The sequence below is a fragment of the Syngnathus acus genome, chromosome 6, assembly GCF_901709675.1.
Source record: "Syngnathus acus chromosome 6, fSynAcu1.2, whole genome shotgun sequence".
Classification (NCBI taxonomy): Eukaryota; Metazoa; Chordata; class Actinopteri; order Syngnathiformes; family Syngnathidae; genus Syngnathus; species Syngnathus acus.
The window spans coordinates 1,073,606-1,094,859 of NC_051092.1; the positions used below are offsets into that span (position 1 = coordinate 1,073,606).

Here is a 21,254-nt window from a genome sequence, read left to right on the forward strand (position 1 = left end):
TGCAGGAACTCAACCCAAGAATTTATGACTCCATAATGATCATTTGCATAATGTGATATCATTAAAAAGCAATTATGACTTCTTTTTTGTGGGCCCGTGTCTCTGTGTTGTTTAGAGTCATTTAGTAGGTATTGGGGCGATCCAGTTAAATTGCTGGCGTGCTCATTTTTAGGGACACGTCCGTCCGTCACCTGTGGCAGGTACATTTATTGCTTTGGGTAAGAAAAGCATGGAGGCAAACAACAGCACTGACCTCAATGTTCATCCAGAAACATTCTGATTATGCAAGTCCGTTGGGCTTTGGTGCAGTTGTGATGGACAAAAAAATGTAATGGAAAGAGTCCCTTCTGGGATTTTGGATCTAGCACTATAGCGATGAAATAAAAGGCTTGGATTGATCTCTGAAGTTCAACCATTACCAATTTGTGATCAAGCTCCTATGAGGATAGAAAATGGATGGATGCATTTGTGCTCATTGGCAGACCATTTTCTACTTAACAGAGGAAGATGAACAGGGTCAGAACATTTTTGACCACATTGTCCGTCCGGTCATGTGTTAGTTAAGCGCTCTCTGTCTGGACTCCTCCATTAGCGTCCTGGCAAAAATGTATGAAAATTAACTGAAAGGCTTTTATTCACATTTTCTTCCAGATCATTACCAATTCTCGAAAATCAATTCAGAGATTTTCTTTGAAATGCTTTTTACACGTTTGAAAATAATTGTGTGTGCACGTTAGAGCGCCTCATTGTTAGCAGTGAGTGCATGGAGAGAAAGGTGAACGAATAAAGAAAAAAGAAAATCATTTCCTGAGAGTTCTTGGGCTTTCTCATGCCGCTGATGGGGATGGGCCTTATCGACATTCCATGAATGAACATCGGTCTTTGAGCGGGACCCCTCATCATTGAGCGCTAATGCCCCCGGGCACAATCGGCTCCGTGCTAATTACAATTGATAATTGAAAAAAGGAAATCAATGTTTGCAAATCGGGATTTGGTAAGAGTTGTTTTTATCAGGTTGACATTGTTTTTTTGACTTGTGTGCGCTGCAGCACAAACATGACTTTGTTTATCGCACTGCAGTTACTGATGGGCCCGCTGGAGATTGACTCCACTATTATTCACCTCTCAAGGCTTTTTTGCTTGTTATATTAAATGCAATCAAAAGGTCTCTCAGCAGGTGGAGGCGGGTTATTTAAAAAAAAAAAAAACAAGCCTGCCAGTCTGTTCGACAATATGATGATCCATACACTTTTATGAGCTGACACTTTGCTTGTGTTGCTAAAAATGGTTCTATTTGAAATATCGTAAAGTTGTTTGGTCGTACTCTGTCGCCCTTGTTGACCCAGCCGAGTAGAAAACAGGCACCTGCAACCCCCGCATTGATTTGCGCCTCACACACTGAACACAAGTCGGAACGAACCATCGACTCCACTTTGCGATACCAGCTCGCTCCGACGTTTTTTTCCATCACAAACGTTATTTAGTCATCACTTTTAATGATCCGGATAATCGGCCGTCACATCCCTGTTTCTATCCTTCCGGTGGAGCCAGCATGTGTGTCTGAGCAATTTGTGCTTGGAGATTCTCCTCCTTATGTTGTTAACTTGGCCTGGTGCTCATCAGTCCTCAGGGGGGAGGAAAAGAAATGCACAGGGCCTGCCTGGGAGATGATGAATTAAGACCGGACAAGTAACACGCCCAACAAGCGAAGCTGCAAGCAGGGCGCTTCTCCCATCTAGCAGAACCACCCCTATGACTATTGGCAGCTTTTTATGGATGCTTTCCAAAATGCATTTGTCAAGCTAACGGCGACGTGGCCATGCTGTAGTCTTGTTTTGTTTCCCTGTTGCGGCTAAAATAAAAACCTTGCGCCCAAAGTCAGCTTCAGATAATGGATGGATAGATGACTTCACTGCTTCGCATTTAAATGCATTGAGATTTAGCTTAGCTTAATTGATCCTAGCTTATCTTATTTTAGCTTATCTTATTTTATGAGCCAAAACGTATATGTAAGTAACCAATGCGAAACCTATGGCTGCTTCTGAGTCTGATTAAAAAAAAAAAAAAAAAAAAAAGCTGACTTCTTTGTTTTTTTGACAAACCCCCAAAACAGCCTTTAGCGTAAGTCAGGGGTTTTCATGGTGCGGTCCCCTCGGTGAACATAAAATTGTTATTGCTGTAGCGGTGCTTGTTTGTGCTAGGGTCCACTTGGGGATTCAAAAAGAGAGTTGTGGGTTACTTTGAATCGCTTCCAGACAAATTTCAATGAATTCATTATAGAACTTAAACTGTAGGTGACAAGGACAATACACAGGAGCTAATTCACTTAAAAAATAGATCAATAAATAAATAGATAGATAAATCAGTAGATAAATAGACAAACAAATAGTTAAATAAATAAATGAATGAATAAACAGGTACATATAAATAAATGAACAAAAATACAATAAATAGTAAATAAATACATCAATAAGGTGCTGATACAAGTGCAAACAATTCAAATTTCTAAATGAGAGGCCCATCCTATCTCAAATATACTCCCTACCCACCAATAATAGCTATTGAATGTGACAGTTAAACCTGATGTTCCGTCTGGATTTTCCCAAAGAGGAATGAATAACTCCAACTAATAAAATATGAACCGGATAGTGTGCTCTGTACAGTATCTGCAGCTAAAATAGCCATAAATGTAACCAAAGTGAGATAAATGTCTGGCATTCCCCCGTCGTAGCCGTCCGTCCTGAGGACTCTTCACTTTATTAGTCTGCATGATTGATTCCATATGCTAAGATGAATGGACAAATGTCCAAGAACGTTATTGGATGTCCCCGGCACGTTACAAATCGCTCATTGTCGAAAGAGTGCATAATGTGGTGTCAGCTGAATTGCGAGCGGAATTGTCATTGTTTCTGTGAAAAAGATAAATGTTGAAGTCTCTTTTGGGGAGTCAGTAAATATAGCAGCTCGCAAAGACTTATTTTTTGGGTGTTGTTTTTTCAGATAAGAGTTTACTTTGTTGTGCATAGACTAAGAAATGACTAGCATACATTTTGCCACATGTAACAAAAGTGCAGTAGAATCAGCTTTATTTCTTATTTATTTATAGCGTCCTTTATTCTGCTACAAAATACAGAAATAATGACATATATGTTCATCTAACGGTGATCGAAGACTGTACTGTAAATGAGGCGTAAAAAGTGCTCATTGTTTCTTACTCACCCGGCAACAATGTACGTTAATAATAGTTATGAGGCAGAGTCAATATTTTCACCTTAAAGGAGACGCATTGTGATTTTAATCACAATCTAAAATTCAGGCATCTAAACACCATCAAAATAGAGCAAGGATATATTCATTATTAATTCATTATATCTTTGTATTGCTGATTGCTGAATATCTTTCTCGATTCAGCTTACAAAAGCAACGGTCAGAACCTTTACACTACATGACAGAAAGTGGCAGCCATTTAATAAAGAGGACAAAAAAGTGACGACATTAATTACAACGTTCATTTATCCACTTCAATCCTCCTTACTCTGTTTTGGATGTTTTTCTCAATCTAGTTTCTTTTTGTTCATATTTAGCAGTTTCTCTTGATTAGATTTACATTCTTTATTATGGGCATTATTGCTTTGGGTTTTGTTTGGGTGTTTGCCAGTCTTTCAGGAAGCGCTTAATTGTGAAAATTGATGTTTGTCGTGCAGAAGCTGCAAACGTTGGACTGCAACAACCTTTCTCACAAAACCTGCCATGAAAGAGTTTGACTCGACTATTTTAAATGGAGCTCTCAGAGGCTTTTGGCGACTTTCCGGGGCACCTTTTTATTACAGAGGGTCAATCAGTGTGTGCTCAGGAGGCCACGCTGAGGAGAACTTGTGAGCAAAGTCAGCTGCTGAAAGTTGTTTGTTCTTAATCCCACTGCAGCCGGTCGGTCACCCATCACGCCGACTCCCGAGCGCACTTCAAAGCTCGGCAGCAGTTTCTCAGTCCGTGCTTTGGACGTCACCTTGAAAAGTTTGCATTTGGCTCCCTCCTCACAATGCAATCTGTTTTGTTCCAGCCAAGGAGATTAGAGCCGGCCGGCCGGCCGGCACCTTGGGATTGTTCTTCTCCCTTGTACGTGTGGTTATCCTCATCCTTTTTCTTAAACGATATGAGCTCCGAGAGTCCGAGGCGGTTTGTGTAAGTGTCCGCTCGTTAGGCAGCCTGACCCGAGTCGGCGCAGTTAATGGGTCGGATGGTGAGCCGCGCCGCGAGATTTGTTGACGCCGGCAAAACCACTCACCGGGGGCCAATCGTCACATCGCTCCATTTAGCTGTGCTCTCAAGAAGCCTCTCCGTGTTTGCTCGCCTCACATCAGCTCTGACTTCTAAATTACAGCTAACCGCCGTCAGTGTCGGCAAAGTGAGAGACACCTGGGCAAAGTGGCATAATGGGCTTTTGCTCTGCGTGTGCCAGGGCTCCCTCCCGGCTGCAAGCCACAGACGGCTTTCCAACTCCAAACGTTTGAGCTCCTAAGTAGTTGAAAAGTACACAATGCACTTTTTTTTTGATGTGATCACCTACAAGTGTTTGAGCTGTGCAAATGTCTATGAAGTGGTGAGGTGGACACTGAATATTAGTTTCTGTGGGAGGGAGTGCTGTTGACCCAAGTGGGCCACTGGATCCTGAAAGGAAAACACTAGCACTCGATTTGAATTGTAAAATCACTTCTTTCAATGGTGAATGAGATGTGAAAGCGATATCTATGGAATATCACATTTGGCCTCAATATCCTAAGCTCTTTTTCAACCTGAGGCCACGCGGGAGGGAGCAAATTTCTCTTCATTCGTGAGCGACTGGCCGAGCGGCGTGTTTGACGAGCGCCCACCCTCTGGGTGGACTTGTCTGTATCCGCCAAGTGAGTGATCATCTTCCCGTTGTGCGCCTGGAAAAACAAGCTCGGCCGGCGACCGCCAAATAGCCTTCATTGAGCTTCCATGTTAGTTGATCACACCTCTGGCAAAGCGAACATGCAATCAATAGTGGAATATTCACCTAACGGGCTCCAGCGAATAGACCTCAAACTGTTTCTTCTTTTTTTTTCTTTTTTTCCATGGTGAGCAACAGAGCAGGTGTTGATGGAGATACATCAGGCCCGAGCAATCACTTAAAGCAGCACTCCACTCTGGAAAGAACAATTAGGTTTGCGAGGCGGCCGCTATCCTGCGCTCTGGGCCAATTGCTCTTCACATAAAAAATGGCTGTTTATTTAACATTGAAGGATTAGCTCTTTGCTTGCAGTTTGTGGGATTATTGAGTGGCTCTAAACACACCTGTCACTTGCGAATGTGCTTGTTTTACAACGCTCCCTCAGGCCCCACTTGGTCATGTCATCTGACTATTTATTTGAGCCCATGTGAAGCTGCCATTTTTAAGCGGGTCAGTATAACAATGCAGTGGCAAGAGCCAAGAGTGCGATTATGGGAGATGAATGTTGTCTCATTCGGGTACGCCATGACTCCAATGAGATACCAATCGTTTTGCAAACTTGTCAAAGCTAACTAACACTTGACCGTCGATGCATTTTTGTCAATAAAGATGAATCGGGCGGATTTGTTTCTTGTGTGCCCCGCAGGTTGCGAGAGTGACTTTTGGGGACCTCATTGCAGCAATCGTTGCCAGTGCCAAAACGGGGCAAAGTGCAACCCTATCACAGGGGCGTGCGTCTGCACCGACGGCTACCAAGGATGGCGCTGCGAGGAGCTCTGTGAGCCGGGTTACTACGGGAAGGCTTGCCAACTGCCATGCCAGTGTCTGAATGGAGCCACCTGCGACCACGAAACCGGAGAGTGCATCTGCGCAGCGGGCTACGCCGGCGCCTTGTGAGTGGTGACGGCCTTCCGCGAGCGACTTGAAATCTGCGTCTGACTGTCGATTTGTATGGCGGCAGCTGTGGCCAACGCTGCCCGTATGGAAGTCACGGACCACAATGTGAGCAAGGCTGCCCTTGTCAGAATGGAGGCACGTGCCACCACATCACTGGGGATTGTTCCTGCCGTGCAGGCTGGACGGTAGGTCCAACTCTGGGGAAAAATCAGCCCTTCCGCAGTTTCGAGAAAAACGAATCATCCTTGCATGGGGAAAAAATTAAATGGTCTCACCGTAATGTTTCTCCTCTCGTTTTGTGTTTCACAGGGTTCCGTTTGTGGCCAACCGTGTCCTCTTGGAAAATACGGCACCAACTGTAGTAAAGACTGTTCCTGCCGCAACGGCGGCCTTTGTGACCACATCACAGGCCAGTGTCAATGTGTGGCTGGCTTCAGCGGTCGCAGGTACCACCGTGATACCCCCAACAGCTCAACGTGATGTTTAGTACGTCCAATTTGCATAGAGGTCAAATAACGGGAGGATCTATTGATATTCCGAGTGACAGTTTCACGCCGACAATTACGCAGCCTGTGAAGTCCCTCGCTGACCTATTCTCGTTGTTGACTTCCTAATGAGACGCCAACCTGTTATTTGAAAAAAGAACGGAAACGCTTGAATGAGTCCATTCTCGAGTGAAATAAGTTGTGATAAAAAAAAAAAAAAGAAGCCATTATTCCATTTCAAGGTGAGCTGGAAGCTTCCACTAGTGTTGTAAATGTTTAATTAATCTCGTATTTCATACTGAGCGGTCAGGATTTCGTGTCTCCAGCCTTCATCTCCTTCTACTCCCAACTTGTCCATTGATCTCACGGTGGGCTACAGTCTGTTTGGGCTCTGGTCATCAATTATAAGTAATGGGTTTTTATTAAAGTCTCATTGAAATCCACACATCTTTTTAGTTCCCAGTGTCTGCCGGAGAAGCTTGGCTTTATTACTTCAGCTCAATCGTCTCACTGATGGAAACCTTGTCACGGCCTTTATTCTACCTTATTATTTTTTGGCCAAATTGCGCTCATTCATTTTGTCAGCGGTCAGACAATTAATCTGCTAGGAATAGTCTGGCCCAGCCTAGCATGAAGAAAGTTACAGTATAATGGGAGACGTTTGCGCACTTCTTTAGGTAGTCATGAGTAAGTCTGGAGTTGTAACTCACAAGTTCCCAAAAAGTCCCATGTTGTCGTACTTAGCAAGTCATAAGTTAGCTGCGTTGTACTTTGGAGTTAGCTTTAGCGACACATTCACATTTCTAATAGCCCCGAACCAATCCCTGTATTGTCTATAATATTGCCTTCTCAATTCAATGCATCATTGACATGAAGCTTAGTTAATGTTTGATTAGCTAAACTGCAGCGTTAGCTTAGTTTATGTGTCTCTTAGAGATGTAAATCTTGCTTGTTGCAATTCAACAATATAATCTCGACTGGTTGGAAATAATACACTAAATTATGTATATTAAACCACAGAGAAAAAAAAAAAGGACAATAGTTGTCGAGCCACATATTCACGCCTAAGTCAAATTGCGTGTCAACTGGAGTCAATTTTAAAAACTAGGTTCCTCCAAAAATAATTCGACCAAAATCATCATTTTTTGATCAACACTGTCATCGAGATATTCATTTAAAAAGATGGCAGGAATTATTATTAGATCAAAGCATTTGAATACACTTGTACTTCACATTTATGTTTGGCAGTGATAATGGTTACAAAGTCCGCCCCCTGCAGAGACACTGAAGTGCTACCAGCTCACTGCAGGGATTTGCTTTGGCCCATTTTTTCCCTATAGTATGAATGAAAGATTTATAGCTGTATTTATAAGTGTTGATACTAAGCGACTGTTTATAAATTCCAGTTAAAAATTGATTTCAACTCTCGAGTAGTCGCTTACTAAACTTTTGCAACAAACAACAGGCCAGAGCTTTCATTTCAAATTTGTTATTCAGTTTTCCTCTTGGGGCAAATGTCTTTTAAAATACAGTACAAAATGTGGTCACCTAAATCATCACGTAGGCAAAGTACCTTTTGATTCGTTGTAACAAAGTCATTTGTTGTGTTACGTATTTGTTTGTGTGTGGGTGGGTGATGCAAATGATACTTTAGCAAGTTTGGGACAAATTATATTTCCGACTTGTGTATTGAGCTAACAATTTTGGAAAACTGCCATTTTGTACGTAGGCTTCTAGTCGTCGGTCTTATGGGACACTCAAAAATGTATTCATTTCACAGAGCAGCTTTAAAATACGTAAATAGTCACTGAAGGAAGGATGTGTCCTCCCTCACAGGTGCCAGGATGACTGTCCTGTGGGTACCTACGGCCCGCAATGTCACCAAAAGTGCGAGTGCCACAATGGCGCCAAGTGCCACCACATCAACGGCGCCTGTCTGTGTGAAACTGGTTTTAAAGGACCCAATTGCCAGGAGAGATTTTGTCCCCAGGGCCTTTATGGCCTCATCTGTGACAAGTACTGCCCCTGTAATGCAACCAACACTGCCAGGTAAGTAAATGGCTTTTGACTTCAAACTTCCATTTTTGCCTCATTGTTAATTCTTCAGCACCTCTCATTCTGAAGTCTGAACACCTCTCGGCCGTGTCACCCAGTTAACGTTTCATTGTGACCTCCGCTTCATTCATAATTTCTCAGCATTCATAGTTAATGCCGTGTTAATGCTCTGATTCTGGTTGCATCGAAGTCACCACAGAGTGAAGGAGAAAGGAGACAGCTCATTTATTCCAAATCAGCACACACGCTCACACATTTTCTTTAAAAATGCTCCGGTACCACAACACCCGATACCACTTAATCTCTCGTGTGCATCACTGTTGTGTCCTCCCAATGGGCAGTTTGGCAGCTAACAAATGTTTCTTCCAAAACGTGTACTTGCCACTCCCAGTTAAAGTTGAAAACAAAGACAAAAATAAAAAGATTTCCAGGTTGTAAATTTGCTTTCACTGCATCTGTAGCAAACCCAAACACACCCGCACTTGTTTGTGCTGTTGCATTTGAGTGTCATCTATTCTTCTTGTTATGCTCCAAGCTGCCACCCACTTTCTGGAGAGTGCGCCTGCACTGCGGGTTGGACAGGGATTTACTGTAATGAGACTTGCCCGGCTGGCTACTACGGGGAAGGATGCATGTCGCCGTGTAGCTGCACCAACGGAGCTGACTGCCACCCCATGACTGGCACCTGCATGTGTGCGCCGGGTTTTATGGTGAGTTTTTTTTTTTTTTTTTGCATCGCGAGCGTTTGAATCCCATTGATACAAAATGTTAAACACGTTTCTGCAATAATAACTAAGCATCACTGGCCACTATTATAAGTCCAGCCCAAAATAACTGATGTTTTGCCCATAATTGTTAGTGATTACAGCCCATATATTTTCCATGGCGAATTGAGGCCGCAGACTGTGTCTTAATTTGCTCCACCTGTTCTTCCACGCCAGGGAGGTCTGCCAGATCCATTAAACAGACCTTGAGGGCAGGAGTCAGATGGAAACTGCATATGGAGGGTGGCCGCGTGCGTGTACAATAGCAAGACAGTCGTGTTTTCTTCGAGAGACCTTTAACAAAAATAGCACCCGACACGGAGGCTGGGCCGCCGCCGTGTCTGTTAGCATGTAACCTTTTGTCACTTCCCGCCCGATCATTATGGCACAGAGTGCTTTTAAAAGCGCTTGATGATTGCGTCCCGGCTACCATTGTCTGTGAAATGGCTCACCGCCGACGGGCCGGAGTCTCCCCTGCTGCATCTTTGTTCGCCGGCCCCATCGGGGAGCAAAGCAAGCAAAGGGGAGTGAGCTAGCATGCTTGATTTAACTCCGGTAATTGGACATGCGCTTTTTTTGACGACAAAGTAATTACATGTTGCCTATTCAGGCAATGCCCCCCCCCTTTCACCTCATATGTAGTCACATCTGCGCTATGTTTCTAGTATCTGCATTCTATTGGAACGATCGTATTCTGTGAACGATGCGCGCATTAGCGAGTCTGCGAATGATTCCAGCCGGCCTTTGTTGGTGGCGAAAAGAAATGATTTCCTTGTCTCTCAGGGCTTTCCAAGCTCATCAAAAGGTTCACAGGTTCATTTTGTGTCTCGCCGCATGAATTTTAAGATGCGCCCGCTCTTGGGGCTGTTAGATGAACTGTTAAGGAGTGAGACTGATTGGTAATTATCAACGTCATTTGCATCCAATCTCAAAGGGTAGCGAGCAGATCAATGTTGCTCTTCAATTATACGATCATGCCGAGGAGTTGAGGCCAAGGACGCGGCGGCGGCGGCGGCGGCGCTTTGTAGGGTGGATTCGTCACCTCGCTGACTGGATTGTTACGTAAGGTCCTGCAGGGCAGACTGACAGCCCAGTGTTTTAATAATGACTTTCCACATGCATGCTTTATTGCTTCTAACGGCTCAAAAGGAATATGAATCAGACGCTAATGAGGGGGTTTGTCTCTTGAGAGCGGCCCGGCCGCAACTCTACGTTTTCCCATTCCCGTGTCGCCGTGAAGTCAACGTGGTCATTTTGTCAAGTCCAGCGGTCGTTTTGCGGAAGCTTGACCAGCCCCTACACTTTAAAAAAAATGTGAACATGCGGAACTGCTTTTCTTGCCGCTGTCATTTCCTGCAGAACAAAGCGTTATTGCCGCCGATTGATCAAAATTTCATCGGCAGACAGGGGGCTTTTATGTGTCGCGCTGAGGGGGAAGGAGAATCGTTTTAAGATGCGCCTTCCGCCCTTGCTATCCTCCAGCACATCTCCAGCCTTCTGTTTAAACAGAGTTCAAAATGATAATGAGAGCAGCAAGCAGGCCGGCCGAGAGGGGCCCGAGTCGTGCAGGACTCCTGCGAGCCCCTAATTGGAACTCTAAATCATTGTGTCACCTGTCACTCAAGCATCAGTATGCAATGGTGGCCATGTGGAGGAAAGGGGGTTTGGACTTGCTGTGATCTCCAGCTTTTAAGGACGGACTAGACAGGTGCAGTTAGCCTTTAAAGCAGAGGCATTGGAATGGCGGCAGGTTATGAAGGACATGCTGGGCAATACAGCAGGTGTGATGAGTTTAAAGAGTTGCACCATAGTGGCCATCAACCCATCGCTGCTGTTATTAATGTGAATTCCAGTCTGTGATTCCTCACACATCTCAGCGCCCGCCTGCCCACCCAGCGCTTGTATTAATCCCCCCATTTTCACCCCCATTTTCAAGCAAGCCCAAAACAGCATTCAGGCCAATTGTGAGTATCCTCCGATGCGCTGTATGAGAAATTCTTTAAATCCTCGCACGACCGCACCTAACGCTAGGAGTCATAATTGGGGGACAAGGACATGACCCTTGAGCTATTACTGTTCGCTAGGATGCAGAACCAAGCTAGAAACGATCTCTGGTCTCTATGGCAACTGAATCCCTGTGGGTATCTTTTTTTTTTTCTTAACCAATAATGGGAAAAAACATTTACATGCAATAATGTTATATTTTTGCACAAAATCCATCAAGTAACAATTCTACATGCGTGCATTGTAACATATATATTTCTATATATATATATATACACATTTATATATTTATTTATATATTTTTATTTATATATTTATTTATTTTTACATTATAATATGTATATATGTGAGTGGTTCTTAGCCTGAGAACTTTATATTTTTCCAATGGTATTTTTTTATGAATATATCAGGCAGGTTCATTATTCATAATTCTGCCTTTTCAATCACAATAACATGAATATGAATCGATCAAGGTCTAAAATAGACTCTGTAATGCAAATGTTCAAAATTGATAGGTCAGCCACGTTAAGTTCTGCGCTGTTTTTGCTTTTTTTTTTTTTTATTTCCCTCGCAGGGTGAAGACTGCGCCACCGAGTGTCCTCTGGGTTTGTTTGGACCGAGCTGCATGTCCACCTGCTCCTGCCATAATCACGCTTCCTGCTCGCCTGTGGACGGATCCTGCACGTGTAGGGAAGGTACGCCTTGCGTGATATCCTACCACTTCAAATCATTGGAGGTTGCGTCCGAGGGCCAGTGATCCTCTAATGAACGACTCTCGAGGCCTTTTGCCGAACACCGACGGTGAACCTCTTGTCGTAAGTGACAAGCTGCTCTCAAAGGAACTGTACTTTTCTTCAGGCGTTCTTCAAGGAGGTGAGGCCTCTGCAGCTCTTTGCTGTGTGGCCTCTATGACAGGTTATGTCTAATGAGGACTCCAAGGAGTGTGGATAGGATGGCTTATCATTCTTAACACTGAGGAGGGTTAGTGGTTCACTCCCATGGGGTACTGGTAGAGAAAGTTCTGGTCCAGGATTCTGACCTGATCTGAGTCTTGTTATGGTGACGGGATCATACGTTAGGTAAATGGTGCATGAAGAGAAATATGTCACAGTGGAGCACCTGTTTTTGTGTTTAGTCCATTCTGGAAAGTTTGAGTAAAATTGGATCGAATGAAAACCAAAGAAATACTTCCTATAGGGATTAATGTAAACCTCATTAATCTGTGCAAACGAAAATAAACAACTGGGCTAATTCCGGTAACAGGCCTCATGGGTAATCTTTTTTTTTTTTTTTAAGTGAGCTGAGATTCCCTAACAAGTCAATAAACATTGTCGACAGGGCCCTGTCATCGCCGAGTTTCATGAGATAAAAAGGTGCTGACAACTGTTGTTGTGGTGACACCTCGCCTGTCACTTTTTTTTTTTTTTTTTGCCTTGTGTCTTCAGACGCGATCGCCTGCCGCCATCAATCACGGCACTGGCAAGGGAGGAAGGAATCAATGCTTGCTGTTAGACTTTGACACAGTCAGTGAGAAGAATGATTGAGTCAACAAGAGAAGGACTTTCCTCACTGTTTAACGGGCTGGATTGGACCGTACGATCAATATGCTTCTCCACGTCACGCTCCACATATCTGCCGTAGTCGATAAATGTACAGTATTATGCACAAGAGAGGAGAGCGGGGCGGACGACGCTCCAAATTGTTCATTTCATATCGCCGCACGTGACGACATCAGAGCGAGGAGGCAATTGTGTCATGAAAGGAAGATTTGGAGAGAAATGTTCATGACACAACTCTTTTGGTTCTTCTCATCCAGCCGCTTTGGAAGCCAACTCAATGAACTTGATGACTGGGATTATTTTGGGTAAAAAAAAAAAAAAAAAATCTCCATCATCCTTAATATTTTGGATTGTTGTTCTCTGCTCCATCTTTCTCCAGGCTGGCAAGGGATGGACTGCTCCATCCTGTGCCCCAGTGGTCTTTGGGGTCTCGGCTGTAATCAGTCTTGCTTGTGCGCCAACGGTGCCGCTTGTGACCCGGTGGACGGTACCTGTACATGTTCTCCGGGCTGGCGGGGTGAGCACTGCAAGGAGCCCTGCCCTGTAAGTATGAAACTAAACTGAGAGGATGTTGCAAATCTCCCCGTGACCTTGAACACAGTGTGGTGTTAAATTGTTGAACAAGGCTTAAGAGTGAGATCTTTTTTTTTTTGTCAGGATGGCACATTTGGGCTGGAGTGCAGGGAGCGCTGTGACTGCAGTCATGCGGACAGCTGCGACCCAGTAAGCGGCTACTGCCTCTGCCACCCAGGCTGGACAGGTTGGTACTTATTCTGGTATAATTTTTTTTTCTTTTGGGGGGGGGGGATTATTTCTCCCTCAGAGCGCATGAATATTTATTTCCTACCTTCAAAGCTGAGAGTCACCAGAAGCTAGACAGACATGAAATTAACCAAGAAGACAAATACGACAGCTGGCTTGAGTTGTAAAGCATGTTTACACTCTAAATCTAAGCTGTGTTGCGTTAATTAAATGTCCAATTTGTTTTTGCCGCTCGGCCAGCAGGTTGTGCATGAGAGATGTTGAGAAGCAAGCCCTCAATTTGCACTGGCAAACTCACTGGCCTACAACAATTTTGTATCGCATCCACGGAACCGGTAGATAAATATTTGGAAGTGGAATTTATTGTCCAACCGCAAATGTGCCAACAAAATTGGGTCGGCGTATATTTATTTGACCTCACCTAATTTGTTAAATTTCAGTGTAAATTTTGTTCACAAACATTGGACTCCATTGATGAGATCTACTGTAAAAGCAAGAAAAAATTAAATTAGATTAAATAAAATAAATAAATAAATAAATAAATACCGTGTTTTTCCATGCATAATGCGCAAAATTTGACTAATTTATTGTCCTAAAATCTGGGGTGCGCATTATGCATGGGTACAACAATTTTTGAAGAAAATCTCCCTCGAAATAAAACTTGAAGTCACACCTTTCTTCTTGTTTGTTGTCAATCGTGCATCGCATTCAGCCATCCTGCCCAACACACTTAGTCAGTAAAATTCATAATTGACGACACATCGTTTGATGCGATGGTGCAATCCTTGATGGTGTGTTATTGTCAAATATTGTTTGTTTTTTAACCTCCATCGCAGACCGGATATCATACGGAGGCCACCATGACAGTATGCGCAGAACGGATGCGCAAGACACGTCAGCTATATAAAGAGCGAGAGTTCAGTTCTCTACCTATTAGTTTCAATTCACAGTTTAATTAGCAGTTTCAATCAGCAAATAACAAAATGCGTATTACAGGTAATATTTTATTTCACAACACTTTGCCTTGTTCCTTTCTTCTCCGCTGTTCACTTCAAACACGCTCCATACGAACACAATGCTCTCGTATCAGACGCTTGCTCGATCACCTGCTCGTTTGCTGTCAAAATGTACCCTACGCAAATCCGAAACATTTCTTCGCTATCGAGTTTGCTAGCGCATGCGCAGTGATACTGACCGGCAGAATAACATCCGGTTGTTCCCGAAGATGATCTTTTTTCTGAAATAATTTTACGTTTACGGACTTAAGTAAGAGTCAAAATTTGGGTGCGTATTATACATGGGTACAGGCTTTTTTCCAGCATCGACATGCCATTTTTAGGGTGCGTATTATGCACGGGGGCGCATTTTGCATGGAAAAACACGGTATAAATCAATAAAATATTTTGGATAGATTGAGCTGATTTGTTTGCTATTTTGCTTGCACTCTATAATGGTGTAGAACTTGTTAAATGGTACCTCCAAATTCCTTTGAAATGTTTTCTGACTCAAAAAAAGTGTCGTCTAAAAGTAAAACGCTGCATCAGAAAGTCCAAGTCTCTAGTGTGTACGCGGGGGTTCCTGCTAGTGTGGGTGGAGAAATGCACTCATGGAGGAAATAGATTCAGCAAGAAGGGTTAAGTCCGTGCGCTCGGCCTCCTGAGCTCGGGGCATTTATTCTAGGAAACTGTGGCTTTTATTATCTGCAAGAACGGACCTCTCTGCTCTAAATCCTGCTCCGGTCTGGACCATCTGTCTGACTTAATTGAGTCACGGGGGTGCAGGGCCAGGGAGCTGCCCAGCGGGTTGGACAAATACACGTTCATACGCGCTTGAAGCCATAGAACCTTCGTAATGGGCTCTCTGAGAGAAGGTGCACAGAGGCGGGGATTTATGGGAGTCGATCGGAGATGAATTGATACGCAAACAAAAGAGAGCCCCGTGTGTTTGCAATTGCAGGGAAATCAATATTCCAGTGTATATTTAAAACTTCTCCATGTGGGCGTGGCCTGCGAGTGGCCAATAGGGGCCGCAGCCAGCTCCGCGCCCAGGTAGCTCCGCCCCTGGCTTCTACCAGGAGCCGTATTTTAATATGTTCAATCATTATTTAATATTGAGCTGTTAACATTTATAACCAGCAAAGGGGCACGGCAATAAAATGAAATGTGAGATCATTGTTTGACAGGAAGTAGGTCACGCTCACTGTTCTAAACTGATGAGTTTATGAAAGCTTATTAATGAATTCATTGAAAATTGGTTTTGTAACCCACATGGGAGTAAACGTAGCGAGGTAAGAAGGAGAAAGTCAAAGTTTCAGCATTGATGTCGTGGAACCAAAAGTAATATTTGTTTCTGTTGGATTGTTTTTCGAAGCCGCTCGCTGTGGATTTTGATCAGATTGGATGACTTTGAGCCAAGGTTGTGTTCATGATTTGACCCAGCAGATTGGGTTGACATTTGGATTTGGGCTGCCCTGAAGAGCTGAAGCCCTTTTTGACATTTTTGTTCACTCTTGAAACAGTTTGCTCAAAAAGGGACTAATCAATTGACCCAAGTCTCTTAAATGTCATGCTTCAATGTTGCACTTCACCACACTTCATTTCTGCTAAGTTTGGCCAGCTAATTTGAGTGTTTACATGGACTGTGCGTTTGCTTTTTTTTTTTTTTCCCCACCCTGAACAAATTGGATGGCGAGACCTCTTATTGCTTTTCTAGCTCCTTTGAAAACACTTGAACTCGATACGTTCTCTCACCAGGTTTCATTTGTTGCCACTTGTGTCCGCATTCATCTTCTGGTGTTTTTTTCATCCTCCGCACAATCCCAAACACAACCGGACGAGTGTCGTCCTTTTGAAGTCAACAGATGGAGTTTTGCTTCCAAATCACGGTTATGGTGCACCAAAATCTCCCCCCCACCCTCGCTACTCCTTCACTTTCAACCCTTAAAGGTGCCAATGTTATCGTATAAAATGAGCCCCCTGAGTTTGACGCCGGTCTAATTCAAAGGTGTTTTAATGGCCAGGCTATTCTCAGATATCGTCACTCAAAGGAAATTTCAAATGAGGCGTAAAGATAAAGGCTTGAAAGGATGCGGAGTGTGCGCTGCATAACTTAACATGTGTGCGTTAAGAACCTGCATGCGTCGACACTACATGCGACTTTGGGCCTCAGTTTTCAAAGGCGCCGGCGTGCTTGAGAGAAAAGGCACCGCTTCGATGGATGTGCTAATAGCTCCGCATGCACAGCCAGAGCCGCCGCCGCCGCCGCCGTATGGATGCAACATTTGTTCCTTCTCGCTCGGAGCTGATCTCAGCGTACAGTGACACTTCCCGCGCTGTGCCCATGTAGCCGGAATCTTTCTTTTTTTCTTTTCTGTCCCCTAAACCGGCTCCGCTGAAAGAGAATGGCAGACAAGCCGTTGTTCTCTCGAGACGTAGCCCTGTTAATCAGCACGGCGGCGCACTAGCGTGGCGCACTGGCGTGGCGCCCTCGTCAGATCAAAAAATAAAACATTCACGAAGAACAGTGGGAGTCGAGTTTAAAAAGAAAAAACATCCTCTTCTTTCTGGGTGGAAATCAATCGAGGATCCACGCTGAGTAAACATCCCTCCCTCGGCAGGTCCGCTGTGATGTGACTTTCGTCCTTTCTCGTACCGTGTTGGGTTCTTAACGTGCGGAGAGCTTCATACGTGTCCTTGTCATGCGCCCGCAGGAATCCACTGTGACAACGTGTGCCCGCAAGGCTACTGGGGCAGCAACTGTTCGCTTAGCTGCCCGTGTCAGAACGGAGGCTCCTGCTCTCCGGAAGATGGAACGTGCGTGTGCGCACCTGGATTCCGAGGGACTTCCTGTAAACGAAGTGAGTGATCCCCGCAATCCAGATAGGTTTCATTCAAAATAATCAAACCGTATCTTTAGCGAGCTACGTTTTCCCATCTGTACTCTCAGATCAGGATCCATGCCCAAACATCAATCTTGCCATCTAATCAAATCAGTCACCTTACTTTTCCTGTGACATAAATAGTGAGCTTTTTATGACCTTGGAGAAACATTTGGAGGAAGAGCCAGCTGAGAGGCAGTACTTCCGACGTCCGTCATTCAATCAGTGCGACCAAGCAGCTCTCCCGCTGACCTCTCACCTGCCTTTGGCGGTCAGCTCGCAGCGGGAAGCGTGGCGGCCTAGCACGGCGCTCGCTCGTCACATTGCGAGTGTCATCTCTGGTTTGTAAACGCGTCTGAAGCGGCTCTCAAGTGATGACTTCACTGATTGGAAGTGAATTTGCACTCACCGGCCTGTAAACATCAATCGGAGCTGAGTGTTGGAGACAAGCTGTGCTTAATATGTTGGTGTGAACGGAAGAATAGCGTACGTCTCCGCTGATGCATTATGTCTCGGCTTCTCTACTCGAGTGGAGACAGCGGCCCTTCAGGCAACGATCGATAATTCTTCGAAACATCATTTCAGAAAAGCAGTAAAACCCATCGCAGATTCTCATTTTGCGGTCTTGTGGATATTTTGGGGTAAAGTTTGCTCTGTCTGGCATTCATTTCCATGTAATTCCACTTTTGGCCATGAGGTAGCGAACCAGTCTTTTACACTGTGTACATTTAAAAGAAGAAGACTGAAAACAGGAAGTAGGTCAACAGTATTTTAAGATGAGTCCTTTTTAAAATTAAAATTAAATAAATCTTTGTGCATTTGTTTATTGTTATATATGAAATATGTTAGGAAAAGTTTTTACCTGAATGTTTACCTTAAAGACAAATATATCAGTACTCTGTCTTATCGATTGATATTTCGCAATATATGAAGTTTTTCAATTTATTTTGTTTACAAACCTTAAAATATGTGCCATCAATGCTCTAAAAATAATGGGGAAGTGAAGTTAAGTAGACAAATCCGCCTGTTTTTATTGATGTCATTTTGTCACTTGCTCACAGTTCTTAAGGACCTCACCTGTTTTTTGGGTTTGGTCATGAGACGTTGGCAAGATAATCCCTTAGGGAGGCACTGTGATGTCATTTTCAGTCGACAGAAAGTCGTAAAATGGCATCAGCGGACGTGGATAAAAACAGATTTTGCTTTTCAATCCATATTCCACAAACACAATATACCGTTTTTTTCCATGTATAATGCGCAAAATTTAACTAATTTATTGTCCTAAAATCTGGGGTGCGCATTACACATGGGTACAATTTTTAAAAAAATTTTTTTTTTTATCCGGATATCATACGGAGGCCGCCATTACAGATGCGCTTTCTTCTCTGCTGTTCAATTCAAACACGCTCCATACGAACACAATGCTCTCGTATCAGACGCTTGCTCGATCACCTGCTCGCTTGCTGTCACAATGTACCCTACACAAATCCGAAACATTTCTTGGCTATTGAGTTTGCTAGCGCATGCGCAGTGATACTGACCGGCAGAATAACATCCGGTTGTTCCCAAAGATGATCTTTTTTCTGAAATAATTTTGCGTTTACGGACTTAAGTAGGAGTCAAAATTTGGGTGCGTATTATACATGGGTACAGGCTTTTTTCCAGCATCAACATGCCATTTTCAGGGTGCGTATTATACATGGGGGCGCATTATACATGGAAAAAAACGGTAAATCAGAATATGTTGAGACGAATGGGGTTACATAGAAACATTAGAAAGAACATTTTGAGCTTTTTCTCCTGAACGCAGCAAAAACAGAACGAGTATTACATGAAATAAGTTGCTCTAATTATAAGTTCCACTTCAATCCAAGTTTTTCATGTTAACATTTTTCCTCCTTGCATAGTTTCATGTTTGATCATCCCCGCACATCCCTATAAAGGTGACCCTTATGGTGTAGCTCAAATGTTCCTAATATTGCTGACTTTTACCGATACGCATCTGCGAGACATTAAACAGATGTTCTCAACTCTCCTAACTATTACAGTGCGGACGATTTGGGAATGACTGCATTGAAGACTCTATCTGATGTCTTCCTCCCTTTTCTTTCACTTGTGTCGCTTTAATACATGCAGATGAAAATGTTCTGCACTTCCTTGATCGCTCCGGCATGACGTTTTGCATTATTATGAATTCTGTCTCTTTTTGCGTCCACTGACATTTTGATCCCCTCCCATCTTTTTTTGTGTAGCATGCTCTCCGGGCTTCTACGGGCACCGCTGCAGCCAATCGTGCCCGCGCTGTGTTCACAGCACGGGGCCGTGCCATCACGTAACCGGCCACTGCGAGTGTCTGTCCGGCTACTCGGGTCCTTTGTGCAGCCAAGGCAAGTTGTCCCTTCGCTCTGACATTTTTTATTGCTGACAAATGTATTCACTGTGACACTCTTTGCTGTCCTTTTCTTTGGAATTGGAATGCAAAATGAGTTTGCTCCACAAATATTGAGACATGGTGCAAGGGTGCAGTCTGCCTTTCGCTTCAAAGAGGCTTCGGGCCCTTACTTGTAGAAATAGAAAATGAATGGATGAACGAATCGTTTTATTTGACAGTGGTTAACTTCTCTTTATCCTTTTATGATAGTAAAAGTATTACGACGGTGACAGTCTTGAATGACTGAACTCACTTAACATTATTTGCTGTGCGACCAATTTGCAAGTCAAGCAGATTCCACTGTATGGTCAGTGCTAAACCGATTAGCTTCATTTTGAGGGGCTCCAAAATTTGTAGGAGTAGTATTGATAGCATTGGCGAGCTGTGAATTTATAGAGAAGAAAAAAAAACAGCAATTGAAGTTGACTTGAACAAAATTTGAGCTGTCCACCCAATCAGAGGAGCAAAAAAAAAAAATGCAGGTGTCATCATAATCCATCTTGTTGGCCTTAAAATATGATATGGAATCTTGATATGGAAGCTCATCGAAGCTGCAATCTGATTGGATGAAAAAAAATGAACATCAACTGAAAAATAGAATGAACGTTGTCTTTAATCACAACTTAATTGCTTTTATTTTTGTTGGATTTTTTTTTTTTTCTACAAGTTGAGACATCTTCCTCTAGATTTTCAACATCTAATCATTTTGAAACTTGTGGTAAAGTACAGAAACGCCGCTAGGGTTTTTTTTAATTCTCTTTCATGACTTTGAGGAATGTTTCATGTTTAATACGACAAGGAAAACGGCAAGGGAAGTCTTAATTTGTCGGAACCATCATGAAATGGCAAGCAGGTACGAGGAAGGAAGATGGCGACAACAAGTCTTCTCGTTGAGCGCTTGTTTGCGTCCTCGCTCGCTCGCTCGGCCCGGCTTCTATAGGATCGTGAGCCTAATGAAGCTCTCCCGGTGTGACGAGGCTCCGATCCTCACAAGCAGCGGGCGTACGGCGGAGCTAACCTCCTGGCATTAATGACAGCCTGCTCGAAGGAGCATGAAAGAGGTCTCGACAAGAGTCGAAAGGCTGTTGAAATGAAATCATTAAAATCAGCCCAGATAGCAGCCACCTTCCGTGATGTTGCTGAGTTATTCTCTTTATGTCAGACCTTTAGATGTGCCGCATGTCCTGTCGCTGCCGTTTCCTCATCCTGATGGTGAGGAGCATCTGGGCTTAATTTTTCCCGCTGCCCAACAATAAAGCACAATGGAGGTTTCATCGCAAGCGGTATCTTTTATTGAAGAGTGCCGGGGAATGCTGAAATATTCATTTCATAAAAAATGGATCCAATGGTCCGTGTACATGGTCTGTTTTAATACGGTGACACATCAGTCATTCCTCTCCGGTTTGTAAAAATAGGGTAATTGTGCCACGAGGGGTGGTGATTGACTT

General features: G+C 43.7%; 1 protein-coding gene across 2 annotated transcripts in view; it reads left to right on the forward strand.

Annotated features, from left to right (window-relative positions):
• megf11 (multiple EGF-like-domains 11) overlaps nt 1-21,254 on the forward strand; it is a 57,006-nt gene that overhangs the window by 29,284 nt on the left and 6,468 nt on the right. For both annotated transcript variants that reach the window (XM_037254873.1, XM_037254874.1), the window contains exons 7-16: nt 5,619-5,865; nt 5,934-6,054; nt 6,179-6,315; nt 8,191-8,403; nt 8,945-9,119; nt 11,752-11,872; nt 13,116-13,279; nt 13,394-13,496; nt 17,208-17,354; nt 19,628-19,762. In XM_037254873.1, the coding sequence (XP_037110768.1) occupies nt 5,619-5,865; nt 5,934-6,054; nt 6,179-6,315; nt 8,191-8,403; nt 8,945-9,119; nt 11,752-11,872; nt 13,116-13,279; nt 13,394-13,496; nt 17,208-17,354; nt 19,628-19,762 (1,563 nt within the window). The remainder of the gene's footprint in view (nt 1-5,618; nt 5,866-5,933; nt 6,055-6,178; nt 6,316-8,190; nt 8,404-8,944; nt 9,120-11,751; nt 11,873-13,115; nt 13,280-13,393; nt 13,497-17,207; nt 17,355-19,627; nt 19,763-21,254) is intronic.